We start from the raw sequence: 27,425 nt of genomic DNA, 5'->3' as shown, positions 1-27,425 counted from the left end.
AATCGCCTAAACCCAGGAGTTGGAGGTTGCTGTGAGCTGTGTGACGCCACTGCACTCTACCGTGGGTGATAAAGTGAAAAACTCTGTCTCTACAAAAAAAAAATAATAATAATAGTAATTTTTTATGTAATAATTGAGACACATAAAAAAAGCATAATAAACTCATCACCCAACTAAAGATACAGAAAGTTGTCCGGCGGCGCCTGTGGCTCAGTCAGTGGGGCCCCGGCCGAGGGTGGCGGGTTCAAACCCAGCCCCGGCCAAACAGCAACCAAAAAATAGCTGGGCGTTGTGGTGGGCGCCTGTAGTCCCAGGTACTAGGGAGGCTGAGGCAAGAGAATCGCTTAAGCCCAGGAGTTGGAGGTTGCTGTGAGCTGTGTGAGGCCACGGCCCTCTGCCAAAGGCCATAAAGTAAGACTCTGTCTCTACAAAAAAAAAAAAAAAAAAAAGTTGTCAATTACATATTCATGTATGTTCCTTTCTATTTTCTCTCCTTGTCTTTCTGTTCTCCACCTTTTATTTTTTTTATCACAAATAAATATTATCTGAACATAATGTTTCACTTTGTACTTTTAAAGCTTTGTACATATAGTACTTTAATGCAATGTTTTATTCAACTTGTTTTTCTGAGTTTGTGTAAAATTTATTCTTGTGCTTATGTGTATGGTTTAGTTCCTGTAAACTAGTATTCTGTGTAAGTGTACCACAATTTTAAGTATTCATTTTCCTGTCAGTTGACATTGGTTTTTAATTTTTGTTGATAGAAACAGTACCACCATAAACATTCTTGAGTATGCCCTGCTACACATATGCAAGAGATTTTATGCATAGGTGTGGACCTCTCAGGTCATAGGGTTTGTCGTTTTTAACTGCAAAATAATGCCAAATTACTTTCCAAAATGGCCTTATAGTCTTGAGCGTATCTACTTGGACAGTATTTTTGTCAGTCTAGCATAAAAAAATGGTATCTCAGAGTTTTAACTTGCATTTTCCTGACCTCTCACTAGGTCAGTAATCTTTCAGGTTTGCCATTCATTTCCCTCCACTGTAAAATTTGCTTGTTTGTAATTGTTAAGTTTTGCTTTTGCATTTAAGTGTTTTAATTATTAAAAAATTTGTGTCTATGTACAAGATGTAAGATAAGAGTCTAATATCTCCCCCTGTGGATAATCACTCACTCAAGCACCACTCTCCTTTACCAATCTCCACCAGTCTTTATCTGTTGGGTTTCTCTGTGTTTAAAGTATGAGTGTTTCTGAACTATCTATTTCCTCTGTCATTTCTTTTATCTCTATGCTGGTACCACAGTACCATCATTATAACTTCATAAAAAATCATGCTGTCTGGTTAGGGCAACAGGATCAATTCCTTTGACCATATTCTTTAAGAATATTTTAGCTAATATGAGAAATTCAGTAAGTTTAAAATCTCAGAGGGTTGGTACCTATATAGCTCAGCAGTTAGAGATGCTGGCCACATATGCCGGGGCTGGTGGGTTTGAACTCAGCCTGGGCCTGCTAAACAACGACATCAGTAACAACAGAAATAGCTGGGCTTTGTGGCAGGCGCCTATAGTCCAAGCTACTGGGGAGGCTGAGGCAAGAGAATCGCTTAAGCCCAAGAGTTTGTGGTGCTGTGAGCTGTGACGCTCTACCAAAGGCGACATAGCAAGACCCTGTCTCAAAAAAACAAATAAATAAATAAATAAATATAAAATCTCCTCAGACAGAAAATAAAGTCATGACATCCCCCCACTTTATGTTAAAGGGAAGGTCAAGCCTGGAGGTTGAATCACGCAACAAACGAACAGCTGTTACTAACCTTATGCATCAACCAGATCCACATAATAAGGTAAAAGGCCTCTGGCAGACCTAGGCTAATTTTAGGGCTTGCCTCACTATCTCCCTTCCTTAATTCATATTCTGTGGGGCCACTTCTCCAGTGCCTGATTCTCTTTTTACACCCATTGGCTTACAAGCAATAATGGTTTTTGAAGGCAAAAGTATATTTCAAGACAGCAGAAGTTGTAGACAAAATTATAAACTAAAATGTAGAGGTTATTCATTGGTTTGGTTTGTGTTACTTTCTCCTGGCCCCTCAGAAAGAAATGTAGAAGAAAGAAGAGTCAGAGCTCAGTCCTCAATTCTCTCTTATCTATTCTAATGTTACATTGGGTCAACTTTTTCCATCTAGTGGGGGTTTCTGAAATACAACTCAAAAACATATATTAAGATGTGATCTTTCAGTTTTCGTAGAAAACCAAAATACCTTGAGAAACTGTTGCTACTATGTTGTTGCTTATCAGATTGTTTCTTTTCAATTTCAAGGCTAGCTAGGTGCCTGGAATTTCCCTTGAAGGAACTCAAGATTTTTTTTTTTTTTTTTTTTTTTTAATTTCCATGCTTGGTAGGGCACAGGCCCTGAAGAAAGGCCTGTGCTCTTTCTCAAGATAAACTTATTTTATCCTTACAACATTCCTCCACTATTAGAATCCTTATTTTATAGTGTAAGAAACTGAGACACAGAAAGGTTAAGTAACTTCCCCAAGAACAATTCAAAAAGAACAGTAATGAACTGTTTTATCATGTGGTGTGTTTCTTGGCAACTCCAGTACCAAGATGCAGTGGGCACAGTGTCTAGATTCCTCCCTGGAATTAATAACTGGTGAATACTATTCTGCTTAACACTAAGAAAAGCCAAGGTGAAAGCTTGTTAGCTAGTAATCATTTTCTGTTCTACTTCCCAGGTTAAGTCTGGTTAATAAAGCTCTTCTCAAATAGAAACTGGTTATCTAGTCCTTTCTAAACTAAACAAAAGACTAGGTGTTTTGAAACAGACTTTCTTAAGGGTTTTATCATTTTGTATTTACTTTAGCAACAGACACTTCAAAGATCAAATCACTTCATTGATTTCATTGCTTTCTGATTAGCTTCTTTCCCCCCCCAAAATAAACTTTTCACAATATATTTAAAGGATCCAGAATAAAACATTTGAAAAAATTTTTTGAGACAGTGTGTTGTCCTCAGTAGAGTGCCATGGCATCACAACTTGCAGCAACCTCAGATTCCTGGGCTCAAGCCATCCTCTTGCCTCAGCCTCCCGTGTAGCTCAGACTACAGCTGCCTACCATAACACTCAGCTAATTTTTCTATTTTTAATTTTTTTTTGTGGTGAACTATGACTAGGCCATTGCACTCCAACCCGGGTAATAGTGAGACCTCACCTCTAAGACATAAAGTACAAAATAAACATTTTAAAGGAGGCATGTGGATGAGGGGAGTGATTTTTTTACTTGCAGTGGAAGAGCAGTAATTTGGAGGTACCGCAAGAGGTGGAGATGATTCTTGACCCTTCTGACAAGAGACGGGGGCAGGTGTATCTCCAAAGGAACCAAAGAACAAAAATATGAAATCTTTGTTGACATTTCAAAGGCTGTGGTGTAGGTGTGCATCAGAAGGACTTGAAAGAATGCACATGTAATACATGACTACCTCCCTACGGAACCCCAGTTTGCTTCCACTCCACCCCTCAAATGTTGTGGAGAGAAGCACTAAGAACTCTGGCTAAGGAAGAATGGAGGAAGACACCAAGGCAGAAACTACACACACTGGTGACTAACAGTCACCAACAGGAGACTGACATGAATTCTTTCATATCATGCTTTTCTTTTCAATTAAATGGTAGGCTCTTATCAAGCAACAAATATATTTAGCAGCTTACATTTTGTACACATTAAATTATCCATACTTGCTGTTAGTTGAACTGATTTCTCAAAATGCTTCAAATTATCTTTTGCCCACAAATCTGGGTCGTTCCTTTGGATATTAAATACAATGGCCAAGGAGAGTCTTTTGAAGGTGATAATAGCGATATTCTGCAGTGAGGTACTGTAGCACTTTTTTCTAAGTTGAATTTGCAAACTTAATTTTCAGACCTCATATGATGACAGCTCTGATGGCCATTCCAGGAAAAGAGTTCCAAAAATGTTTTGAAAGGCAGACCAGGCACTAGCATCAGTGCATTTCCCAAGAGTAGCACTTCAAAGGTGACCTTAGCGATATTCAGCAATAGGTATGTAGCATTTGGCAATTATCTGACCTTGTACACTATCAGTCTAATATGCTACTACATTTGCATTTTATTCAAATAATTCCAAATTCCCATGCTTTAGATTCTCTAAAATTTTTTATTCTCCCTTCTCTCTTTCAAAACCTATCGCCCCAAACAGTCTCACTCTGTGCCCTTGGGTAAAGTGCTATGGCATCCTAGCTCACAGCAACCTCAAACTCTTGGGCTCAAGGGATCCTCTTGCCTCAGCCTCCGAAGTAGAGTAGCTGGGACTACAGCAATGTGCCACAATGCTGGGGTAGTTTTTCTGTTTTTGGTAGAGATGGGTCTGGCTCTTCCTCAGTCTGGTCTCAAACTCCTGAGCTCAAGTGATCCACCCGCCTTGGCCTTCCAGAGTGCTAGTATGACAGGTGTGAGCCATCATGCCCAGTCAAAACTTACTATCTGATGGAAGACTTTCCTTAGCTCCAGCATCTATCTTGCCAATTATTTTAAGGTTGATTTTGTACAAACTTTAAGGAACTGACGGAGGTTACTCAGAAAAAGTGAGGTCTAAGAGAACAGAGGTCTTCTCAAGGAGACCCCAAAGATACACCTGCCAAGGTCCTCTTCATGGTGACTCAGCTCTTAGGAATTTGTAGAAACTTAACTTCCTGGGACCAGGAAAGTAATGCTTGCTTCCGCTTCTGTAAAAGCCATAGCCCACTTCTCCTGCTTAATTCAAACAGAGCAATAAGAAAGGTACCCATGGGCTGGAACTTTTGGGGGATAAAAAGGAGAAAACTGAGCCAGTCAGGGAGCATGGCCATTTTTAGACTCTGGTCTGCCATTGCTCTGCCAGCTGGAATAATGCTCTTCTTCTTTTAAACATGGTGATTGGGTGTTCTTTCTCTCCATTGGGCCTCTCCAACAGAACCATAGATCCCTAACTTTTACTATCAGTGTCTATCTTTTCCCTATAAATTATCAGTTTTTCAAAACTATGTATGTTGGTAAGCAGCAACCAAATAAGCACTTAACCAAATGTACTTCTTATGCTTTTTTTCTTTATTTTTTGAAAGACTTTCCCCCAATATCTGACCCCTAAGAGCCACTCTTCTCTACATTAGAGGTTAAACAAAAGAAAGGAATTCCTTACCAGACAGGTCCCATGGTGACACTTTTCAAATTCATTCGGGAAAATACACTACAGAAGAAGTCATAAGGTTAAGGACATTAACCATTCTACGCAAGGGATATTAAAATATAGATGTATCAGGAGTAGAATGCAAATTTTGTGATTAACAATATAAGGAAATTTCAAGATGCAGAGTGTAGCTCTAAGGTATGTTCACGAACCGAACAGAATCCAAGAATAATATTCTGGACTGAACACTCAGAAATCTTCCAGTGTTTAGACAGTACCTTTTTAAGACCAGCTCTTTCTCCTCCATCACTCCCAACCAGAGCATCTGGTACGCGTGCAAAACTGATGCAAAGAAAGGCGCAGCCACTCAGATCCAGCGTGTCCCTGATCAGGACTAAGGATAAAGGAGTCTTGGGTTAGGAAAGCATAAGACCAACGGGCGGTTAAGAAAAAGGAGTTGATATTCTCGACTCCCTTGCACTCAGCTGTGTAGCCAGAGTACATCCCTCCTGGCTGTCCAGGGCAAGGCGTGTCCCCTCCACCTAGCGTGAGGGCTGCTGTTCAGAAATACCAGGAATATTCCCCGGGACTTTAGTCCGTTTACAGTTCCAGCCGCCCCGCCCCCGGCCGCTGCCTGGCGACGCCTTATGACGTCACTGGGAGCCGCCGCGGGGCTGGCGCCGGAGGCCCCGACGGTGAGGCGGTTCGCTGTGGCGACGGGCTCCTGATGAAGCTTTCTCTTTCTTCGCTTCTGGGGGTCCCTTCGGGTCTTCTGCTCTGTTCTGCCTTGAGGGGAGGGACGCGGGAAGTCTCTGACCTGACACTATGGGGGAAGGAAAAGGCGACAACTTCGACGGTGTGAGCACCGACCGCCTTAAACTGAAGTTGCTGGAAGAAATCCACTTGAAGTGAGTCGGGGCGGCGCGAGCTCCCGCGCGGAGTGGGGTCGCGTCCAGGCCCGCGAGGCCTCACCGGGCAGCCACGAGGACGGCGCCGTGTCGTGCCACTCGTGGCAGAAGCCACTAAGGTCGATGTGAGACTCCTGCCATGAGTAATACCTGGGGACACTGGGCTGCTTCCAAAGGCAGTGTTTTATGCAAAAGATTCTCTTTATTTACTCTTTGACTAATTAAATCTTTGGTGTTATAAACAGGCCGGGTTAATTGTGGGGTGTTTTGTTTTGCAGTTTTTGGCCGGGGCTGGGTTTGAACCTGCCACCTCCGGTATATGGGGCCAGCACCCTACTCCTTTGAGCCACAGGTGCTGCCCTAAACAGGCTGTTTTAGGATAGGGTGTTCTCCCCGTAGGATCAAATCAAATGGAGTGTATTATGTCAGTATACTGTAATGTACTCTTTTTAAGATACTCCCGTCCCCACGAAAATTAGTCTCTTTTGTGTCCCCACAGCATCCCATGTTTTCCTTTATTGTACCTCCAGTCACACTATTCACTATTTTCATTGCCTATTTCGTGTTCTTGTATCAGACTGTAAGCACTCTGGACAGGTTCTGTGTGTTGCCTGAAGGAAGGAGTAGATACGAGCAAGTCCTTGAGAATACTGCATAAATTCAGATTTATCACTCAGTAACTGCCTGGTCTTGGACAAGTTAATTAACTTGTGTAAGCCTCAGTTTTCTCAACTCTAAGATTGCTATGCAAATAACAAGAGAGTGTCCCCCCAAATGTACACACATTATTAAGAAAAACTATTAAAATTGTAATACTCAAGTTCATGTTTGATTTCTGCAATTATGAGAGATACACGATAACAAATCTTATTGGTATATGTGGTGTATTATAATTTTTTTTTTTATCTTTGAGACAGAGCCTCACTATGTCACCTTCAGTAGGGTGCCGTGGCGTCGCAGCTAACAGCAACCTCAAACTGTTGGGCTTAAGCGATTCTCTTGGCTCAGCCTCCTGAGTAACTGGGACTACAGGCGCCCGCCATAAGGTCCAGCTGTTTTTTGGTTGTAGTTGTCTTTGTTCTTTAGCAGGCCCGGGCTGGGCTCCAACCTGGCAGCCTTGGTTATGTGGCGGCCCCCCTACTCACTGAGCTACGGCACAGTAAAGCACTTAGCACCACCTTGTAATAAGTGTTCGGTGGATGTTAGCTGCTGCTGCTGTTGTTTTTCTGTTCGCTTGTTCATTGTAGTATTTTTCAGCACTTAACACAATGCCTTGAACATAATAGGCAAGCAAAGATACTGAGTGGATAATTCTGTTATCATTATGATAAATTAAGTGCTTTCTAATGATACCTTAAATAGTTTACATTTTTTTACTAGTCTTTGTTACCTGTTATCCTAGATATTCCTTTTTATAATGTGCAGTTCCTAATTTGCTGAATTCTGAAAAAACAGATAATCAACTGCTTTGGGATCATATTTGGTTTTTGTTTGTTCTTGTTATTGTAGGATCATGTTTAAGAGTAAAAAGTTTCCGGTGATTGGTGGAGGTTGATTTGAGCTTTAATGCACATTTGAGTATTTCTGGAATGGGCTAATCAGAAACTTTATTAGCCTGATTTGTGTTTCTCAATCATGCCTTCAATAAATGATGTTTCATATGAACTGTTCCTGAAGAAGTGGTGGGTTGCTGTGTATTATTTTATTACGTTATGCTTAATCATAATTAACAAAATTGTTTTTAATAACAGGGATGTAGTACAACTCTCGATGCTTGAAATGAGACACAAGATAGCAGAACTGGAAGCCAAACTGAATAATGACAACGAAGGTATATAAGTATTTACATATGTGACTCTTATATAATTATTTTTCATTTTACCAAGATATCTACAGTGCATTAAATTCCGTATATTGAATAATAGTACCAGGATTTCAGTGTTGCTTTTTTGTTGGCATTAATAAAATTTTTTTCTTTTTAATTGTTGGGGATTCATCGAGGGTACATGGAACCAGGTTACATTGATCGCTTTAATAAAAATTTTTAATAGAGGTTTAAAACTGATACTTCAGAATGTCAAACCTAATACCATTTAATCATTTTTCTACCTTACAAGTTTAAAATGTTTGTCATTTGGCAAAACCCATGTTACATGACATCAATATATTATTTCATTTGTAAATAATGAAATATCACAACTTTTCTAGTCAACTGAAGTCATAACCTTCATATCTTAACTTTTGGATTTGGGGTATAACTTTAAAATCCTTTTCTAGGTTTTGGCTATTTATTTACGTCACACACATACACACCCACATATCCCTAAAATTTTTAATGTATGCAGGTTATTCATTCATTCCACAAATATTTATTGATTGAGACACTGCCATATGTCAACATTTTGAATGGAAGACCTTTTTCTGGTTCTAAAGAGGTTCATGACTAGTGGGAGAAAGTGTCAAACCAAAATATGAATAAGAGAAATAATACAAGTTCTGTGTAAAGAGAAATGGAAACTTAGGGAAGAGGCATCTATTACAACACTGGTGAACTGATAAAGACAAATTTTCCAGAAGCAGTGCTTGAACTGGATGCTAAAGAACAGTAGGAGTTGATTAGGGTTGTGGAGTTGGGCTTGGTTCTTAAACTCATTTTATTCTCTTCCTCTATCGAATCAAAAAGATAGCATCCATTTGAGTAATAAAATGCTGCTTTAAGTATCCAATGCTTTCTTAAAGCTTTATTGAAGAATACTGCTCTGTCCCAAGGCTAAAGTAGCTCCCTGTATCTTAGATATATATCTGGGTTTGTAGGGACATAATCTGGGTGGACTTAGCCAAATACAGTAGTAGATCCTCCAGAGTTGACCACTCAAGGCACTGTAACAAACTGGTCATACAGAGGTGGTCAAAGTAAGGAACTAGGCCTACTGTACTGATACATAACATGTCCAGTCTATGAAAATGAGGTCAACTTGAGGTGGTCAATGTGGAGAGATGGTCAACTATGGAGGTTCTACATGGTTGCATTGGCGGGGTAGCTGGTATTGCCTTATCTACTTAGTTACAGAAAAAGCAGAAGGCATGGCCACATATAATGGAATAACAATACCTACCAGTAAAATGTAGCTCAACAAGTCTTCCTGTCAACAGTTCTCATGAGGAGGAGCTAGTATTATGGGTACAAAGAGAAAAGGTCACGGAGGCATTAGAGAAAGTTCTTTTCTGAGCAGGCCTAGGATGAAGGGCAGAAACATTTACCTCTTCCTTAATTTTAAGCAAAGCCAGGATCTTTGTCAGGAGAGGTAGTTGTTACCATATCATCCCCACTTACAGAAAAATGAAATTCAGGAATTTAAATAATAAGGCCCCGTAATCAAGGAATGGCGAAGCCATGATTTACTCCTAGCTCATCTATCTACCATTAGTACTATTTCTACTATAATTGACATCTACCACATCAGCACTCAGAACTTCTGCTTGTCTACTGCTGCATAGAAAATGACCCTGTGATTTAGGAGCTTAAAATAATATAAATTGTCTCAAAATTCTGTGAATTAACTGGGTGGGTTCACGTGGATGGTTCTTGAGGGGGGTCTCTCATTTGGTTCCAGTCAGGTATTACCTAGGGCTTGGACATCTGAAGCTGAAGGTTCAACTTGGCTGATCATTCCAAGATGACCACTGTATGGCCTGTAGCTGATACTGGCTCTTGACTGAGAGCTCAGCTGGGACTGCCTATCGGAAATGCCTCTTGCTTCTCACAGTGTGGTAGCTGCGTTCCAAAATGTGTCCTAAGAGTAAGCATTCCAAAAGGCACAAGTAGAAACTACCAGACCGGTTAAGGACTACTTCCAGAATTGGCACAGTGTTATTTCCACTGAATTCTATCTGTATTAAAGGGGGTGGAGAAATAGACTCTGCTTCTCAAGGTCACATTACAGAACAATATGTGGGAGGGGAAATATTAATGTAGTCATCTCTGGAAAATACAACTGCCACAAGGGCATTAAACATAAAGCCATTTGGGGGAGAATGCTAAGTAATTGATAGATGGAACATAGATTACAATGAGGATGTGATAGGAGATGCGATTAAGGTTTATGAAAGAGATAAATTAAGAGTCTTTAAATATGGTGCTAATGAATTTGCATTTATTCTGAAGGCAACAGGGCAATATTAAAGGTTTTTAAATAAATTTATTACTGTTTTAACATTACAAAAGAAGTACATGCACATGTGACAACTTTAGGTACAGTACCCCTGCATGTACCTGTTTCAGGCTTGTCCAACTTCAGGATGCATGTGGATTGTGTGAGGACATTTTTGCTTATCTGTGGTGGCAGATATCATGAAAATTTGGAACTCACCTCAGCAAAAGCTGTTGCTTATCAACTTTCATTAGTGTTTGTGTATTTAATGTGTGACCCAGGACAACTCTTCTTTCAGTGTGGTGCAGAGAAGCCTGGTAGATAATTCTTTCACATGGTCTACTTTCTCCTCAAACCTTCACCACCTCTCTCTGCTATACTCTCAACTAATGAGCTTCCCTTTTCAAGGAGAAAAAGAGAAGAAACCAGAAGAAACCACATTTCCACCAACAAAGTTACCACATACTTGCCCCTTTGCACATCCTCTTCCCTCTTGTTTCCATGTACAGGTCGGTCCTAATTATCTCACATTAACTCCTCCCCTGTGCAGTAGATGCTGTCTGCTCTCACCTCCGCAGGGATATCACTCCAGCCACGCTCCCCTCTCCTTCCTGTATCATCTGTTTTCTCTGCTCCACTGGATCATTTCAACAGCACACAGACAATGCTGATTTTATTTTATCTAAAGAACAAAATGACATACCTCTTTTGGCTCCACCCTTCCCCTTTGACTGTCATCCCCTTTCACTGCCCCATGCACAGTAAAACTTTTAAATAATACTTTTTTATTTCCACTCTTTCTCATCTGCTGATTCTTGTTTAGTCTAATCTCACTTATAAGTGGATTAATATTTAGGTGAAACAGCAAATGCAACCAACTCCAAAAGGTTTTGTGTTCCCATAGTAGGCTCTTAAAGTTCTTTAGGATTCTCAGGAAACTATATATACACAAAGTGATTTTGTGTTTTAATTTGAATTTTGTCATCACAAAGCTTAGTGACAAGACCGCAGGAAAAGAGAATATTTAGGTGACTGGCTTGTTAAAGTGAAAAGAGTCAGGATTTGTTTAGAACTTTAAGTGCATTTTTAAAAATTGAAACCTCATAATTACCTTTTGAAAAAGTTCTATTTTTATAAATTAAAAATTTGAGATTCAAGGATTGTTTCTTTCTCCTTTTTTTTTTTTTTTTTTTTTTTCCTTCTGTCTCACTCTGTCTCCCAGGCTGGAGTGTAGTGGCACAATTATAGCTCACTGCAGCCTTGAGCTCCTGGGCTCAAGCAGTTCTCCTGCTTCAGTATCCTGAGAGCTGAGACTACAGGCACACATCACCACACCTGGCTGAATTTTTAAATTTGTTGTTGAGACAGAGTCTCCTTATGTTGCCCAGGTCTCCCCAAGCACCAGGATTTACAGGCATGAGCCAGTGTGCCCAGCCTGAGACTCAGGGATTCAAAATGGCTTTTTCAAGGCTACAGAAGTGATGAGTGATAGATCTGGAATTAAAAAACAGATATTCTGGTGTTAAATCCCACATTCTTAGCCTCTACTTCTTTCCATCTTTTAAGCTTAAGTTTGCTCTTCAATTTTTTTCATCTAGAGACAAAAACCTTGGTTGATGGAGGCTCTGGGAATATAAATGGCCAGATTTGCCTAGGACATGCATGATTGTTTAATTCTCTCTTGAATTCCTTCTAATCAGATGTTTTGCCGCCAATCAAGTAGAACTGTTCTTGTCAAGATACCAATGCTTTCCAGTTTGCAAAATCCAACAGGAACTCCCAGTCCATGTCTTACTTGACCTATCAGCAGGATTGCTACAATTAATCATGACCTCACCTTTATTTTTTTTTTTTTAGAGACAGAGTCTCACTTTATTGCCCTCGGTAGAGTGCCATGGCATCACACAGCTCACAGCAACCTCCAACTCCTGGACTCAAGCGATTCTCTTGCCTCAGCCTCCCCAGTAGCTGGGACTACAGGCGCCCGCCACAACGCCCGGCTATTTTTTGGTTGCAGTTTGGCCGGGGCCGGGTTTGAACCTGCCACCCTCCGTATATGGGGCCGGTGCCTTACCAACTGAGCCACAGGCGCCGCCCAATCATGACCTCATCTTTAAAATTCTTTGTTCACTTAGCTTCTGGGACAACATATTTTCTTGATAGCCTTTCAACCTACCAGACATCATCATCTCATCTTCTTGATTTCTAAAAGCTGTAGTGCCCCAGGGTTCAGTCCTCTTGACTTTTCTTCAAATGTATACCCATTCCTCCCATCACAGTGTTAAATACCATCTGTATTCTGACAACATACAAATTTACATCTTCATCCTGATGTCTCCTTTGAGCTCCTTTGAGTATTCACTTATAGGCTGGTTTCTCTGCTATTCCTGGGGAAAAAAAAAACAAAATGCCTGCTGCCACAATAAAAATTTAATATTGTTCTGAAAGTTCCAGTCAAGCAATAAAATATGAAAGAGAAATATAGATGTTAGAAAGTGATAATTTTTATAATTTACTATCCAGAATTTTCCAGAGCATCAATTGAAAACTAGCATATTAGTAAAGAATTGGTTAAATAGAAGAAATATTTATTTTAAAAAGAAATTCCAGCAATAAACAGTTAGAAAATAGGGGTTTTTTGTCTAGGTGCCTATCGCACAGTGGTTATGGTGCCAGCCACATACACCAAGGGTGGTGGGTTCGAACCCCACCTGGACTAGCTAAACAACAATGACAATTGCAACAAAAGTAGCTGGGTGTTGTGGCAGGCACCTGTAGTCCTAGCTACTTGGGAGGCTGAGGCAAGAGAATCGCTTGAGCCGAAGAGTTTGAGGTTGCTGTGAGCTGTGATGACACAGCACTCTACCGAAGGTGACATAGTGAAACTGTCTCCAAATAAAAAAAAGAAAGAAAATAGGATTTTTAGGCCAGGCATGGTGTGGCTCATGCCTGTAATCCCAGCACTTTGGGAGGCAGAAGTGGAGGATCTCTTGAGGCCAGGAATTTTGTGACCAATCTGGGCGACATAATGAGACCCCATTCCACAAAAAAATCTTAAAAAAAAAAAAAAAGCCAGGTATGGTGGATCACACCTAGCACACCAGGAGGCCAAGGCAGGTGGATTGCATGAGCTCATGGGTTTGAGACCAGCTTTAGCCAGAATGAGACCCTGTCTCTACTAAAAATAAGAAAGTAAATAAACTGAGGCAAGAGGATCACTTGAGCCTAAGAGTTGGAAGTTGCCATGAGCTATAATGTCACCAGGGCACTCTACCCAGGACAACAGCTTGAGACTCTGTCTCAAAAAAAAAAAAAAAAAAAAAAAAAAAATTGGTTTTTAAATGATCCCATGCACAATTCAACCTAAACTACACAGTATCTGACAATATTTTTGATAAGAAATATGCAGGACCTACAGGAAGAGATAACAGAAGACTATGTCTATAAGGGAATGATAACAGTTCAGTCCAAATTCTCATCTTATTCTCCATCAGAGATTTCCTACTGGCAAGAAATCCTAGAATAAAAAATTGAGAAAGTTTTGCAGCCTTAGCACATGCCTTGCTGAGCTTCTGAGGATCTTTGTTGGGGAGTGACACACATAATGGCAAAAAAAAATCACTATGAACTTTCTTATATTTAATGAGCTAAACTTGTTGCTCACTAGGCATTATTAAATTTCTACTGGAGGGATACGTGGGTTAATGAATATACAGTAGGCATGGCTGTGCTCAAGTCCCGGAACATCAGAGTCTCTATACTAGACAGGAAAAATGCTCGAAGTTACTTTATAGACTCCTTAAATGACAGCCTAAATAACAGAGAGCAGCTGTCTACAAGGTGATGTTCACTTGGGAATAGAGCATTGCAGTGGAAACACTCACACCATGCTAAACTGTATGCATATTCAGGGAGGATAAAGGAAGGTGAGGCCTTTTAAAGGAAAAATAAGGATTACATAATTGAGATAATTAGCTACAAGGATCATTAATAATGGGGGCTGTGAATGGTGGAAAATGAATAATGGTTTTCTCACAATTCTGGAGGCTAGAAGTCTTGAGCTCGAGGCGTAGGCAGTGTTGGTTTCCTTGGAGACCTCTCTCTCTGTCTAGTAGATGGCCGTCTTCTCCCTGTGTCTTTACACGATCTTCCCTTTGTACCTGTCTAATCTGCCCTTCTTATAAAAATACCAGTCATACTGGATTAAGGCCCACCTATAAGACCTCATTTTTACATTAATTACCTCTTTAAAGGCTCTCCCTCTAAATACAGTCACATTCTGAGGTCCTGAGGGCTTCAGCATATGAACTTGGTGGGTAGGGACTAAAGGAAGGAAGTGGCTGGCAAGAAACAATTCAGCCCATAACATATGGAGTGTAAACAGTCTAGTTTAATAAAAGCAATGCTATAAAATTTGGGGCTAGTTATATTAAGGTAATAAAAAGGGAGTTCTTTCAGTTAGTTACAAAAAAAAGAGACCATTTCTTTTTTAAGAGTGGGAGTCTCACTCTATTTCCCAGGCTGGAGTGCTAAAGCACTATCATAGCTCACTGCAACCTTGAACCTCTGCCTCAGGCAATCCTTCCTTCTCTCTCTCCAGACTAGCTGGACTACAGGTGTGCACCATTACACCTGGCTAATTTATTTTTGTTTTGTAGAGACAGGGTCTTGCTGTGTTGCCAGGCTGGTCTCAAACTCCTGGCCTCAAGCCATCCTCTCATTTTAGCCTTCCGAAGTGCTGGGATTACAGGCATAAGCCTCTATGCCTGACTGGAAAACCATTTTTATTTATGAGACTGTGGGAAATAGGTTGTTACAAGCAAACCCTGCACAATACACTGAAATGAGAGTGTATAAAATGATATATGTAGTAGTCAGCTTGAGCTGTCATAAAACACTTTCTGCCTTGTAGACAGCTGACTTCTCAATATTTCTGTTCATCTCAAAGAGAAAGAAAGGGAGGAGGAGGGGAAGAGAGAGTATTTTGATGTCTCCTCTTATACATCCTATAGAATCAAGGCGCCACCCTTATGACCTGATTTAACCTTTATCACCTCCTCAGAGGCCCTGCCTCCAAATTTGGTCACATTGGGGGTTAGGGCGTCAACACATGAATTTTGAGGGGGAGGAACAACAGCATTCAGCCTGTAACTCATGAAGCTATCACTTTCTAATTACTTTGTCCCCTTCTCTCTACCACAAGAAATAAGAATTTTATCCTGCCTACCCAATTTGATAAAGGACTTCTGGGAAGAGAACTGGATCCAATTAACAATAATATTTTATTGGGATTTTTTTTTTCTGGAAAATAAAAATGATCTTTTATGTATTCAAGCTAATAAATAGACACTCTCTCTGTGGACAGGAATAAGAAAGTAGATAGGGTTAGTTACTGCAAATTAATAGCTTAGGCCCAGAAAGTCATTGGGGCTAATTACTTATTTATATAATAAATAAAGAAAATTTGTTTATATATATAAAATAAATATAGATAAAAATATATAATAAAGAAAATACACAAAAAATGACAAATACAATACAGGTTTATTTCTAACTCACATAAATTTTAATTTTTGATAGTTTTCCTACTGAGGTATATAATTAGCATGTAATACTGAATATACATATTTACAGTGTACACTGAGATAAGTTTTGGCAGATATATTTACTTCTGAATATTCCATCCCTGTGTGAGCTTCAGGTATTATTCCCTCTAGATTGTGTTTTCTTCCAGTCCCAGATGGTTTTCTCTCGGACACATTTGCTGATCAGTACTTCGCTGAACGCTTGAGGGGTGCCCTCTGCAATTTTATTGGGATTTTTGTCATCACTGAGACCTAAATGAGAAGAGATGAGTTGCTGAATAAGTTCAGTTTAGAAAATTAGTGTAATATTTTCTAAGAAAAGCATTTAGATCCTTACTCCGTGCTTAATGCTAAAAATTCCAGATGGGTATAGAGTTAAATATAAACAAAACAAAATACATGTGAATATACAAGGGCTTTGCAGAGAGCATCCAGCAATGTGTGTCTCTCTTTTTCACCTTACATAGCTGGATACTTTCTGAACAGCCCTTATGTATCTCTTATGGATTTTTTAAAAGGCCTTTCTTCGCTTAAGAGTAATTAAAGAAATGACTGAGGGAATTATATATAGGTGTGACTTCAGATTAAACCTTTGATTTAAAAAAGGCTCATATGAGAGTTAAACAACAAGCTGGAAAAGATATTAGTAGCCAAGATTATGATGGGCAAAAGGTCTATGTTTTCACTATGTCTGTATCTTCTGCATTCAATTAGAAAACACTAAGTTTCCAATAGATAAGTAAAAGTAAAATATGAAGAGACAATTCCTGAGTGTGGAAAAATAGTCAACTTGTCTTTTAGCCAAAGAAAGTTGAAACAGACGTGGCCTATCAAAGAAGAGATCCTTTTAAAAGAGTGAAAAAGGTGCTTTTATACATCACTGGTAGCAATATAGTGCTACCTCTTTGGAAAGCACTTCTAGGATAAATTTCTTGTTATTATGATGATGAAAATGACAGTGAAAACAACAATTTCATAGCATTTTCTGTGCTCTGCAGCAGTTACATATTGTAATTAATCCTCCCAATATCTTATAAGATAGGAACTTTAATTATCTTCACTTTATAGATGAGAAATTGAGGCACAAAAAAGGATAAGAATTTGCTCTGAATCATATACATAAGCTAGTATGTGGTTGAGACATGACTCAAACCCACTAATCCTACTTTGAGAAATTTTTCCTCATGAGAACACCTGAAAATCGGGGGAGATACACATTGTAACAATATGCCCTCTCCTTTTTCCGACATGTTGATATTTTTATTCATGTTATTCTTGCTGCTTGAGTAACTTTTTTCATCTTTTCTGTCTTGGATCAGGGATTTTTTTCCCTCAGGCATCATTTTCTGACCTTATTCAACTTTGACCTCCCCATCCCTAATTTCCTTCCACCACCTTTCAGATTGGATGTCTGAACATTTTTGTCTAATGTTCTGGCTGTATGTCTCTTTCTCCTGACTGGCCCTACTGCTGATTGACAGCAAGGGCTATATCTTAGTTTCATGTCCCTAATGCCTAGTACAGTGCCACCTTAGACTTGCTACAATAAAAACATTTTCTTCTTTTACAAAGGCTTTTCAAATTAACGTAACGTCATGGCTGTACTCATTATAAATATAGTTACTAACAATTAAAATTCAGATGTTGCCCATATGATGATATGAGGTAAACACTTTAAGAGTGATTATGCTATGAAGGCTCCTTTTTCCTTAATGAGATAAAGGAAATTAAAATCTCTTGTATAAGAGATTTTCTAAAGTATTTGATTAGCCTGCCCTTCTACCTTCATAGCAAGGAGACTCTTACCAGACCAAATGCATGATACCTTGATGTTTAGGACTTACCAGCCTCAAGAATTGTGAAAAATATCAATAAATTCTGTTCTTAGAAATTACCCAGCCTTGGGTGTTTTGTTATAGCAGCACAAAATGGACTAAGACACAGTCAATTTCCAACCAATTTGTATTCTTTTTAACATTTTAAAATGTATTAGTTGGCATCATTGTTTTGAGGGGCTTTTTTATTGCTCTTTAACATTGCTATATGTCTTTGGTAAAATAAAAACTAAAAATAAAATTCTACATCTAAAAGATAGGGGCCCATCTCATTTCCTCCTCCTTTATCTATCTCCCCTTCCAAGATCAATTCATGGAATTGACCATGATTCAAACTTCTAGAATTTTACAATTTTTACTTTGATTTTGCTGGGGTTTTTTTTGTTTGTTTGTTTGTTTGTTTTTGAGACAGAGTCTCACTATGTCACCTTTGGAGAGTGCCATGGCGTCACAGCTCACACCAACTTCAGACTCTTGGGTTTAAGTGATTCTCTCTCCTCAGCCTACCAAGTAGCTGGGACTACAGGTGACTGCCACAATGCCTGGCTACTTTTTGGTTGCAGTTGTCATTGTTTAGCAGGCCAGGCTCGAACCCGCCAGCCTTGGTGTATGTGGCCAGCACCCTGTTCACTGAGCTATGGGTGCCAAGCCTGATTTTGCTTTTCATTGTATTGATTCTAGCTAACGTCCCTCTATAAGATTATAAAACAGTTTTCTGTTTTCTTAAAAACAATGCCTGTTTCTCATTTGTTTTTCATTTGTAGAGTTGCTGCAGGAGTGATGATTTCAAGGAGTTATTGCTCAGCATATTTTTTTTTCTTTTTTCCCCTGTAAGAGACATAAATGTTTCTCATAAATGCTTATCCTCGTAACCTGTATTTTAATAATGGATTTTTATAAATGTGTCTTAGACTTTGTTAGGTTGACTTGGCATGCTCAAGGTAAGGGATGATCTTTTTTGGTGTCAAGTTTATTGTGGCAGTCTCAAAGACAACAGCATGTCTCTTACTTGGACTGGTTTCATACAGTTCTGAAGTATCTGTGGTATGTAATCTATTCCAGAAACTTGATATTTTTAACTGCCATTGTTATTCCCAGTTGAAAACATAATTTAACTATTATTGTATTTTAAAGACAGATGAAGAATGATGCAAAGTTTACAAATCTTAGTATTTTCAGTACTTTTGCATTATCACAGAATAAAGTATGCTAGGCAAAGTAAGCCCCAATATAGTCTTTTTTGTAGAAAAAGAAAACAGTTGATAATTATGAAGTTGACCTGATTTGTAGGAGCCAATGCTGTTTTGTGAAGAGAAAATAAACTGCATAATCTCTAGTTTTGTAGGCCTTCATCCACTTGTTAAGAGATTAGAAATCCCAATACATTTACTTTAGTATTAGCCACGTATTTTAGTCAGGACTGCAGGTTTTGGTGAGTTTTATACTCTTAATTTTTATGCAGTTGCACATCAGGTGTCTTTTAATTAAAGAATTATTAATAACATACACATCTTACTAGGGTTATGGACATAATTGACTTGGAATGAATAAATGGTATTAATTTATTTGATATCTCTATCTTGTCTTTTTCTTTCATCTGTGGGCTCAGTTACTTCATGCCTCTTTAGATTTTTCTAAAGCACATTTCTCTGTTTTATGTGTATCCCTCCTTATTATAATTTATCAAAACACCAACGCGTTCTTAGGTTAAGTTTGGCAATGTGGCAATAATTAGTACCAGTAGGATAGATTAGATGAAGAAATTAATTATTTGCCAAAGGCCAAAGATATGTCAGATTAAAACTCTGTAAATCAATCTCAATGATTACCTATTGGCTAGATAGCTTGAGAGCAGATTGTTCTTTGCTCTGAAGTCTGATTAATTTGTGTTCTTTATTAGAAGTTGACCCGGTACTAGCTAAGCTTACTTTTATAGCTGCCTGGGGGCTGGCTTATCTATTAGCACAGTGGGTACATTATGTAGGGTTTATGATACTTTTAGAAGCTTATGAATTATCTTACTTTCTTTTAAAATCAAAAGAAAAAATAAATATGATGGCTTGGATTACATTTGTGTTTATACCAACACAGTAGTAAAATATAATTTTTAGTATTTTCTTATGAAGAAAGGGCTCACAAATCCTTTTTAGTGCTAAGGGCCCATGAAAATCATAAAGCTGCTCTGTAGCAGCTTAAGACTATTTTCTTCCCTTTTTTATATACACTGCTGTTGTAAAATTTTCTCCTTAATTCAATAGTACATGTGCTTTTCTCTTTGTTCTTTTGTCTTCTATAATCCAGAGCCATCTGTGTACACTGAAGGAAGGCGCCTGTGGCTCAGTGAGTAGGGCACTGGCCCCATATGCTGAGAGTGGTGGGTTCAAACCCAGCCCCGGCCAAACTGCAACCAAAAAATAGCCAGGCATTGTGGCGGGCGCCTGTAGTCCCAGCTGCTCGGGAGGCTGAGGCAAGAGAATCGCGTAAGCCCAAGAGTTAGAGGTTGCTGTGAGCAGTGTGACGTCATGGCACTCTACCCAAGGGTGGTAAAGTGAGACTCTGTCTCTACAAAAAAAAAAAAAAAAGGAAGTTCACATTTCATATACATTTGGAGATCAGTTCACCCCAAGTAGGAACATGAATATCGATGCCATCACCACTAAGACCTTTACACTTGTTAACATTAGTATATAGTTGTGTACTATTAGGCTTATCTCTATTTGATTACCTTTAGGTCAATAATATTTTAAAGTAAAATGGAGTCAGAATTTATAAACTGCACTTAGGTATGCCAAAAATAAATTGTGCTATTTTTTTGGTAATCATTCTCATTTTGCTCCGAATTCTACCATTGTGGGAAAGGGGATACAATGACGAAAAAGACTTGAGCTAACCAGTTGTAAAGATGATTCCATCTATTTGAGCTCTACAGTATCTAATTGATAAATGTTCAGTCTTTCCATGCCCCTCCATTCTTCCCTAAACATTTGGACTCTTAATTTCAGTTTGGGGAGTTATTATTTGAGACCCTTTCTTTCTTTTTCTTTTCATTCTTCCTTTCTTTTTCTCTTCTTTTTGTTTATTTTATTATTATTTTTTTTGACTAATATTGCTTGGACTGATTTTGAACTCCTGGACTCAAGGAATGAATATTTAATCCTCAACCTCCTGAGTAGCTGGACTACAGGCAAGAGCCACCATGCCCATCCCACCCCTTTCTTTTGTAGATCACATTGCATAGAGATGAGGGAATAAAGGAGACCTGTGACAGGATGAAGTTGGCAATGGTGTGTCTTATTACTCTCTCCTTTGACTCCTCCATCAAATTTTATAAAACAGAAATTACCTCAGATGTGTAAAGAGCATTTAAAGTTTTAAAAAAAGCTGTCCTTTTTCTCTCTACAAAGCCTGACATCAAGACTCAAAAAAAGTTAGCTTTGGGTTTTAAAGCTGAACAAAGACCTTTTAATTCTAGGATATACTTTCCTTTTCCTCCTAGGCGTAAGATAAGCACGTAGGCTTTTATAGCCTAAGGGTGTTAGTGAAAGAAATCTACTAAAGGTTAAGAGAAAATGCTTGAGAAGACAGCTAAATGAGGGAGAATGGGCAGAGGGAGGATGATTGGTGGGATTACACCTGCAGTGCATCTTACAAGGGTACATGTGAAACTCAGTAAATGCAGAATTTAGATGTCTTAACACAATAACTAAGAAAATGCCAGGAAGGCTATGTTAACCAGTGTGATGAAAATGTGTCAAACGGTCTATAAAACGAGTGTATGGTGCCCCATGATCGCATTAATGTACACAGCTATGATTTAATAATAATAATAATAATAATAAAAAAGACAGCTAAATGTACACAGTGTTACCTCAGCTTACTAGGTGAAAGGATATGATTTCAAAGTCAGAAAAAAATGGGTTTAAACTCTAGTTCTCTCATTCATTAGCTCTGTCATCTTAAAAGTGTTATTTGACATCTCTGGGCCTTGGTTTCCTTATCTGTAAAATAGGTAACTAATTAACATTTTTAAAATGAGGATTAAGTTAGTTAACATATGTAAAGCATTGTATGCATTACATATGGCAAACACATAGTTATTAAACAGACCAGAATTGTTTTTCAAAGGAAAAAAATGAACATGACATTAGGCAGAGGTTTAGTACTATTTAGGATGTATATATAGTTATTTCAAGTTCCAAGAAAAGAAACATGTTCGTGATATTCTCTCTTACAGTTTTCATTATAAGGATGCATAAGGAAGGAAAGGATAAAAGGGGTTGGGAATAAGGAAGACCAGGAATTCCAGTAGTTGTGGTGAGATCTGGCTGTGTGGTAGGCTAAGTATAGGACTAGTCCACGCCCTGCAATCTGGAAAATCCTGACGTAGAAATACACACCTAAGAATTATTTCCTTCTAGTTCATATGTATTGCTAATAAAGTCAAGTACAGTAATAAATAAATGAGAAGAGGTGATCTTTATTTTTTCTCCCTTTTTATTCAGGTGGTGAATGGAAGACCCGTTATGAGACACAACTTGAACTGAATGAACAACTAGAAAAGCAAATTGTTTCTCTCAAAGAGAAAATGGCAAAAATCCGTGGAAATCCTTCAGGTATGCAAGTAATCAAATGTGTCTTTTATAAGTTGAGTTAAAACTGATAAACTATCAATTGCTCATATTTGTTTTATTGTAGATAGACTATCTTCTATTCGTGTCTATGAACAAATGACAGTGGTGAGTAAAAAATAAAAAAAATAATTGTAGGAAATTATTTACCTTTATTCCACCTAGATATATTCCAAACAAAAGTTAAAAGACTGGCAAGGTCTAAATAAAATATTTTGTCCAAAAGAACTGTTTGTTACATGCAAGGAATCCTGTAATAAAGTCATCAGCATGATCTCCTTATAAAGCTGGATAGTTATTCTAGTATAGGTACAAACAAACAAAAGTGTAGAAAAGGAATCTCAATAGTCAGGCTGGGTGGAAACCTGAGTGTATCTGTTCCTAGAACCCTGAAGAGCCATTTAACACAGAAACACGTGTCTTTAAACATCTAAAAACATCCTTATTCTAGTTCCTCTGTAATATACAGACACACATGTGCGCACACACATATATACATGCCCACATATAAAATAAAATATGTATAAAATGCATAATTAAAATGCAACATAAAATTAACCTAGGAACATGCAACTTCATTAGGCTGACCCAACTTTTTCTTCTGGGTATCCTTAGTGACATCATTTCCTTGTTGAGAGTTCATTTTAATCCCTAATAAATTACTTAAATTTGTATGTTTTAAACTTTACAAAGCGCATTCATTGGCTTTTCATTCATTCGAATATTTATCCTTTAAAATGTAATTAGAAGGTCCAGAGCATGGCTTATGTTGGGTCCAAAGCATGCTTAGAAATAACCTTTTTCTCAGAATTCCTGCTGAATTTTTATTTCAAAAATACTTAGGAAAACATGGAGATCTTGTAAAAAACCAAACCACTTTTTCTAAAAATTAAAACATAACACTCAGCTGAACTGATAGGACTTAAGAATATAATCACAATGCTGTCTTTAATTAAATATACACAGTATGCAAATTAAATGCATGTACCCTATCTTAGTCTCGTAACAACCCTATAAGAGAAAATTTAATATTTTTCCCTTTAATGCACATGACACTAAGCTCATACAGTCCAGAGGTGCAGAGCCAGATTCTTTCCTTCTGAAAAAGCCTGCACCCATTTACTATACTGTGCTAGACCAACAGCCCTTCTATATTATTGATCAGAAATAACAAAAAATAGTTTTTTAAAGAGAAAAATAGCATTTTAATTTTATTAATCAATACCTTAGATTATTTGCATAAATAATGTCTGGTAAATGTATTTTATTTTATTTTTTCCACATCTGTATGTTTTTTCTCCCCAATAGTGAAGGATCAATCTGTTTTTTATTTTATTTTTTTTTCCAGAAAATTAGGGGGTACACATGTTTTGTTCACATACTTTGTTTTTATGCAAATGGAGTCAGAGTTGTACACATAATATTTGTGCCCTTCACCTAGATAGTGTGTGCTAAACCCGACAGCTGTGAATTTACCCTTCCTTCCCTCCCTACTCCTGTCAGATTGATTTTCATTGAAATGTACTTTCATATGTGTACTTAAGTGATGATCAATTAGTTCCAATTTGGTATTGAGTACATGTGTTTGTATCTTCATTCTAGTGATGTTTCACTTAGAAGAATGATTTCTAGTTCCCCCCAAGTTATCCAAAAAGATACTAGACAACAAATAGTTTTTGAATCGCTATAGGTAGTGTACTAAGTTAATAGCTATAATGAGGACCAGACTATTTATGGATATTTCTTTTGATTAACTACAAACCTTTAGTGAAAAATATAGAAATATGGGGTGGCGCCATTGGCTGAAAGGAGTAGGGCGCTGGCCCCAATGCTGGAGATGGTGGGTTCAAACTGAGACCCGGCCAAAAACTACAAAAAAAAAATATATATATATATATATATAATTTTTTTTTGCTCATAATGAATCAAGGAGAAATAAGTCTTTTTGCATATCTCTCAGAAATTTGTATATTTCTGTATTTTGGAAAGTCAGGAAAAATTTTTTTTTTGAACTGTAAATCTGAGCTGTTTTTTGAATTGTAAATCTAAGCTGTTTTCTGCCCCCTCCTGTAGAGCAGTATCTCCCTCTTGTGGCATGTAGAAATTGCTGCAAGGCCTATTTTAAGTTTATCGCCTTTGATTAATTACAGGTAGAATTTTAATATTAAAATACCTACAGATTATAAAGTATAAAATACTACCAACAGAATATAAAATATTCTGGTTGCCTGATTCTTTTTTTTTTTTTTTTTTCTGTAGAGACAGAGTCTCACGTTATGGCCCTTGGTAGAGTGCCGTGGCCACACACAGCTCACAGCAACCTCCAGCTCCTGGGCTTAAGCGATTCTCTTGCCTCAGCCTCCCCAGTAGCTGGGACTACAGGCGCCCGCCACAACGCCTGGCTATTTTTTTGGTTGCAGTTTGGCCAGGGCCGGGCCCGAACCCGCCACCCTCGGTATATGGGGCCGGCGCCCTACCAACTGAGCCACAGGCGCCGCCCAGGTTGCCTGATTCTTGATAATCCATCCCCAGTCCTAGTTCAAGAAATTGGGTATTACTGGCCTCATGGAGAGTAGCAGCAAGTGCTGATGTTGTGACATGGTAAAATGCTGTATAGCCATAACTAGGGAGCAGTTAATTGGTTTCCTACTTGCTCCTTGAGACTGTGTATGTTGGCAGAAAATACCTGTATATTTCTTAATGGATTTTTGTTCTTCTTGAAGAAAAAGTGATTCACTGAGAGGTTTAGATCCAGAGACAGAGAATTATATTTCTCTTCAGTGAAGGACTGAAGAAATATTAGAACAACCAAGACAGGGGCCACAGAATAAGCAGAAAAGAAAGAGAATGAAAGTTTGGCATAAATAGAACTGATCCTCTACTCTCTAGGCAGATGCCTTGCATGGTATTTGAGTTTTCTTAAGCAGTGGAACACAGGAGGGGTTTGAGCAGCAGAGATTAAAACTCTAGCCAAGGAGTTGGTGATAGAGATATCCAAACCCTGAGCAAAAAGCCCTGGGATCCAAGAATCTCATACCCAGTCAACGTCCTTTTTTCTAAGGACAGAATTCCTAATCTGTAAAGTGGAGTTAATTAAGCTCTCTTGCAAGGTTGTCTTGAAGATTATTATTGATAGATAAAATAAATATCATAGCACTGAGTTAGTTCCTTTCCTCTGTTCCCTTGATAAAGGAGAAGTAAGATTTTATTAACACAAATCTGTTGTGAAATTAACCATTTAAGGAAGAAGAGCAAGGGCAAGGCCCAAAGATGTGCAGTGTGTTTTCACTTAGTGAGCTGTGCTGTTATGTACGCTGTCAATCTTCTGATACCTGCTCAAAACCATAATAAAATTCTTGGACCTTAGTACCTTTCTAGAAAGCAGGGCCTTTATGAGGCATTTAACACTCTTTTTTTTTATTATTAAATCATAGCTGTGTACATTAATGCGATCATGGGGCACCATACACTGGTTTTATATACCATTTGACATAGGTTAACAAAGCCTTCCTGGCATTTTCTTAGTTATTGCGTTAAGACATTTATATTCTACATTTAGTAAGTTTCACATGTACCCTTGTAAGATGCACCGCAGGTATAATCCCACCAATCACCCTCCTTCCCCTCCTTCTCCCCCTTCCCCATATTCTTAGGTTATAACTGGGTTATAGTTTTCATATGAAAGCCATAAAGTAGTTTCATAGTAGGGCTGAGTACATTGGATACATTTCTTCCATTCTTAAGATACTTTACTAAGAAGAATATGTTTCAGCTCCATCCATTTAAACATGTAAGAGGTAAAGTCTCCAACTTTCATTAAGGCTGCATAATATTCCATGGTGTACGTATACTACAATTTATTCATCCATTCTTGGATCGATAGGCACTTGGGCTTTTTCCATGACTTAGCAATTATGATTTGGGCTGCAATAAACATTCTGGTACAAATATCTTTGTTATAATGTGATTTTTGGTCTTCTGGGTATATACCTAGTAGAGGAATTATAGGATTGAATGGCAGATCTAGTTTTAGATCTCCAAGTGTTCTCCAAACACCTTTCCAAAAGGAATGTATTAATTTGCATTCCCACCAGCAGTGTAAAAGTGTTCCCTTTTCTCCACATCCATGCCAACATCTCTGGTCTTGGGATTTTGTGATATGGGCTAATCTTACTGGAATTAGATGATATCTCAAAGTAGTTTTGATTTGCATTTCTCTGATGATTAAGGATGATGAGCATTTTTTCATATGTTTGTAGGCCGTACACCTGTCTTCTTCAGAGAAGTTTCTCTTCAAGTCCCTTGCCCAGCCTGCGATGGGATCTCTTGTTCTTTTCTTGCTTATACGTTTGAGTCCTCTGTGGATTCTGGTTATTAAACCTTTGTCAGAGACATAACTGCAAATATCTTCTCCCAGTCTGAGGGCTGTTTGCTTGCTTTACTTACTGTGTCCTTGGCTATGCAGAAGCTTTTTAGTTTGATCAGGTCCCAGTAGTGTATTTTTGAAGCTGCTTCAGTTGTCCGGTGGGGTCCTCCTCATAAAATATTCACCCAGACCCATTTCTTCAAGAGATTTCCTTGCAGTCTCTTCTAGTATTTTTATAGTTTCATGTCTTAAGTTTAAATCTTTAATCCAGTGAGAGTCTATCTTAGTTAATGGTGAAGGGTGTGGGTCCAGTTTCAGTCTTCTATAGGTCACCAGCCAGTTCACCAGCACCATTTGTTAAATAGGGAATCTTTTCCCCACTGAATGTTTTTAATTGGCTTGTCAAAGGTCAAATAACGGTAAGTAGCTGGGTTCATCTGTTGGTTCTCTATTCTGTTCCCTACATCTACCTCTCTGGTTTTGTGCCACTACTATGCCATTTTGATCACTATCAATTTATAGTATAGTCTGAGGTCTGGTAGTGTGATTCCTCCTGCTTTGTTTTTATTTCTGAGTAACGTCTTGGCTATTCAAGGTTTTTTCTGATTCCTTATGAAACGAAGTATTAATTTTTCAAGACCTTTAAAATATGACAGTGGAGCTTTAATAGGGATTGCATTAATGTTGTATATTGCATTGTGTAGTATGGACATTTTAACAATGTTGATTCTTCCCAGCCATGAGCATGGTATGTTTTT

The 27,425-nt window shown here is 38.3% G+C and overlaps 1 protein-coding gene and 1 long non-coding RNA gene across 2 annotated transcripts in view; one reads left to right on the top strand and one right to left on the bottom strand.

Annotated features, from left to right (window-relative positions):
- Positions 1–382: 382 nt before the first annotated feature.
- On the bottom strand, positions 383–2,777 carry LOC128566694 (uncharacterized). Its single transcript, XR_008374610.1, has 2 exons — positions 2,524–2,777; positions 383–2,439 (listed from the first exon to the last, which is right to left on the bottom strand). It is a non-coding gene; the product is annotated as an uncharacterized LOC128566694 (long non-coding RNA).
- Positions 2,778–5,867: 3,090 nt separating this feature from the next.
- SOHLH2 (spermatogenesis and oogenesis specific basic helix-loop-helix 2) overlaps positions 5,868–27,425 on the top strand; it is a 140,328-nt gene continuing 118,770 nt past the window's right edge. The window contains 4 exon segments of the mRNA XM_053563894.1: positions 5,868–6,102; positions 7,854–7,933; positions 22,176–22,286; positions 22,369–22,409. Coding sequence (XP_053419869.1) covers positions 6,020–6,102; positions 7,854–7,933; positions 22,176–22,286; positions 22,369–22,409 — 315 coding nt within the window. The 5' untranslated portion in view covers positions 5,868–6,019.

The sequence above is a fragment of the Nycticebus coucang genome, chromosome 15 (assembly GCF_027406575.1).
Source record: "Nycticebus coucang isolate mNycCou1 chromosome 15, mNycCou1.pri, whole genome shotgun sequence".
In the NCBI taxonomy this organism is placed as follows: domain Eukaryota; kingdom Metazoa; phylum Chordata; class Mammalia; order Primates; family Lorisidae; genus Nycticebus; species Nycticebus coucang.
The sequence above is the reverse complement of the archived record's forward strand: the minus strand, read 5'-3'. Positions and strand labels throughout refer to the sequence as shown.